Genomic DNA, 1,135 nt, shown 5'->3' with positions numbered 1-1,135 from the left:
TTCATTAAATTTTTTCAAGACATCTCCTGTATCACTTGAAATTAGGGCTTTCTGTGCTTTAAACAGAATATATTCTTTTTCTTTTCTTTTTTTTACCAGAACTGGTTAAAGTGCGAGTCACATGGAAAACATATGTATGCATAATGTATGCAAAATTTAGGACATTGTTTTGATGTGTTTTTATCCCTCTGTGTTTGTCAGGTGACGGATAAATCGGTGCAGGCATTTGCGGAGAACTGTCCGGATCTGCAGTTCGTGGGCTTCATGGGTTGTTTGGTGACGTCTCAGGGCGTCATTCACCTCACCCAGGTAAGAGTGAATCGTTGCGTTTGAAGCGACTCACCCGACTAAGGATTCACATAATCGAATCAGAATTTTTGAATCTTGCCGATAGTCGACTGATAGTCGAATCATATGTTTTGGGGGTGGGGCAAAATACATTACCAAGAGTCAAGTCAGACATTCGACAGTCATAATTACTGACGTTAACACACAGTGAAAATGTGTAACAGACACCTCGCAGATACAAAAGTAATATTTTATGTTTTGATTAAAAGTTAGTTAACATTAAACGTCAGCGAAACCCTAAGAATTCACAACATTTTTTACAATAGTGCTCTCATTATAACGTTATGTATATGACAGTAGTTATTAATGTTCTGCATTTCTGTTTTGAGCTGCGCGCGCTGAAGATGACCAGTCGAATGAAGCACCAGGTTTTTAACCCTCTTAGCGCCAAAGTCGCAAAATTGCGACAAGACGTCATACTTAATCAAATAGACTGTAGTTCCTAATATGGTGTAATATCTCATTTGTATTCCCTACCACTAGATGGCATACTTCAATTCTAGACCAAAATTACGTCACCTTCCTATTCAAAGTGTTTGAGGAAAGAGCAGAGCAAGTGAGCTTTCGTGTCATCGATGCAGATGCAGTTCAGTTCATAGCGTGCGGGTAAGCTGTGAGATTTGTGAGAGAAAATCGCCAAATGGCTAATAAAAAGTTGTACCGTGAGGATGTGTTGCAAATGTTATTCGCCGATTCTGACTCTGAAGGGGAATATTTGACTTTTGGAAATGACGATCGGCTGTCTAATAATCGCGCTTCTCCCGGTACATCTTTGCAGCACAATGGT

General features: G+C 39.6%; 1 protein-coding gene across 1 annotated transcript in view; it reads left to right on the top strand.

The window, feature by feature from the left end:
- LOC107704582 (F-box/LRR-repeat protein 17-like) overlaps nucleotides 1-1,135 on the top strand; it is a 105,680-nt gene that overhangs the window by 93,164 nt on the left and 11,381 nt on the right. The window contains exon 6 of the mRNA XM_016507541.1: nucleotides 202-309. Coding sequence (XP_016363027.1) covers nucleotides 202-309 — 108 coding nt within the window. The remainder of the gene's footprint in view (nucleotides 1-201; nucleotides 310-1,135) is intronic.

The sequence above is a fragment of the Sinocyclocheilus anshuiensis genome, unplaced genomic scaffold, assembly GCF_001515605.1.
Source record: "Sinocyclocheilus anshuiensis isolate Anshui unplaced genomic scaffold, SAMN03320099.WGS_v1.1 scaffold1614, whole genome shotgun sequence".
Taxonomy (NCBI): domain Eukaryota; kingdom Metazoa; phylum Chordata; class Actinopteri; order Cypriniformes; family Cyprinidae; genus Sinocyclocheilus; species Sinocyclocheilus anshuiensis.
The sequence above is the reverse complement of the archived record's forward strand: the minus strand, read 5'-3'. Positions and strand labels throughout refer to the sequence as shown.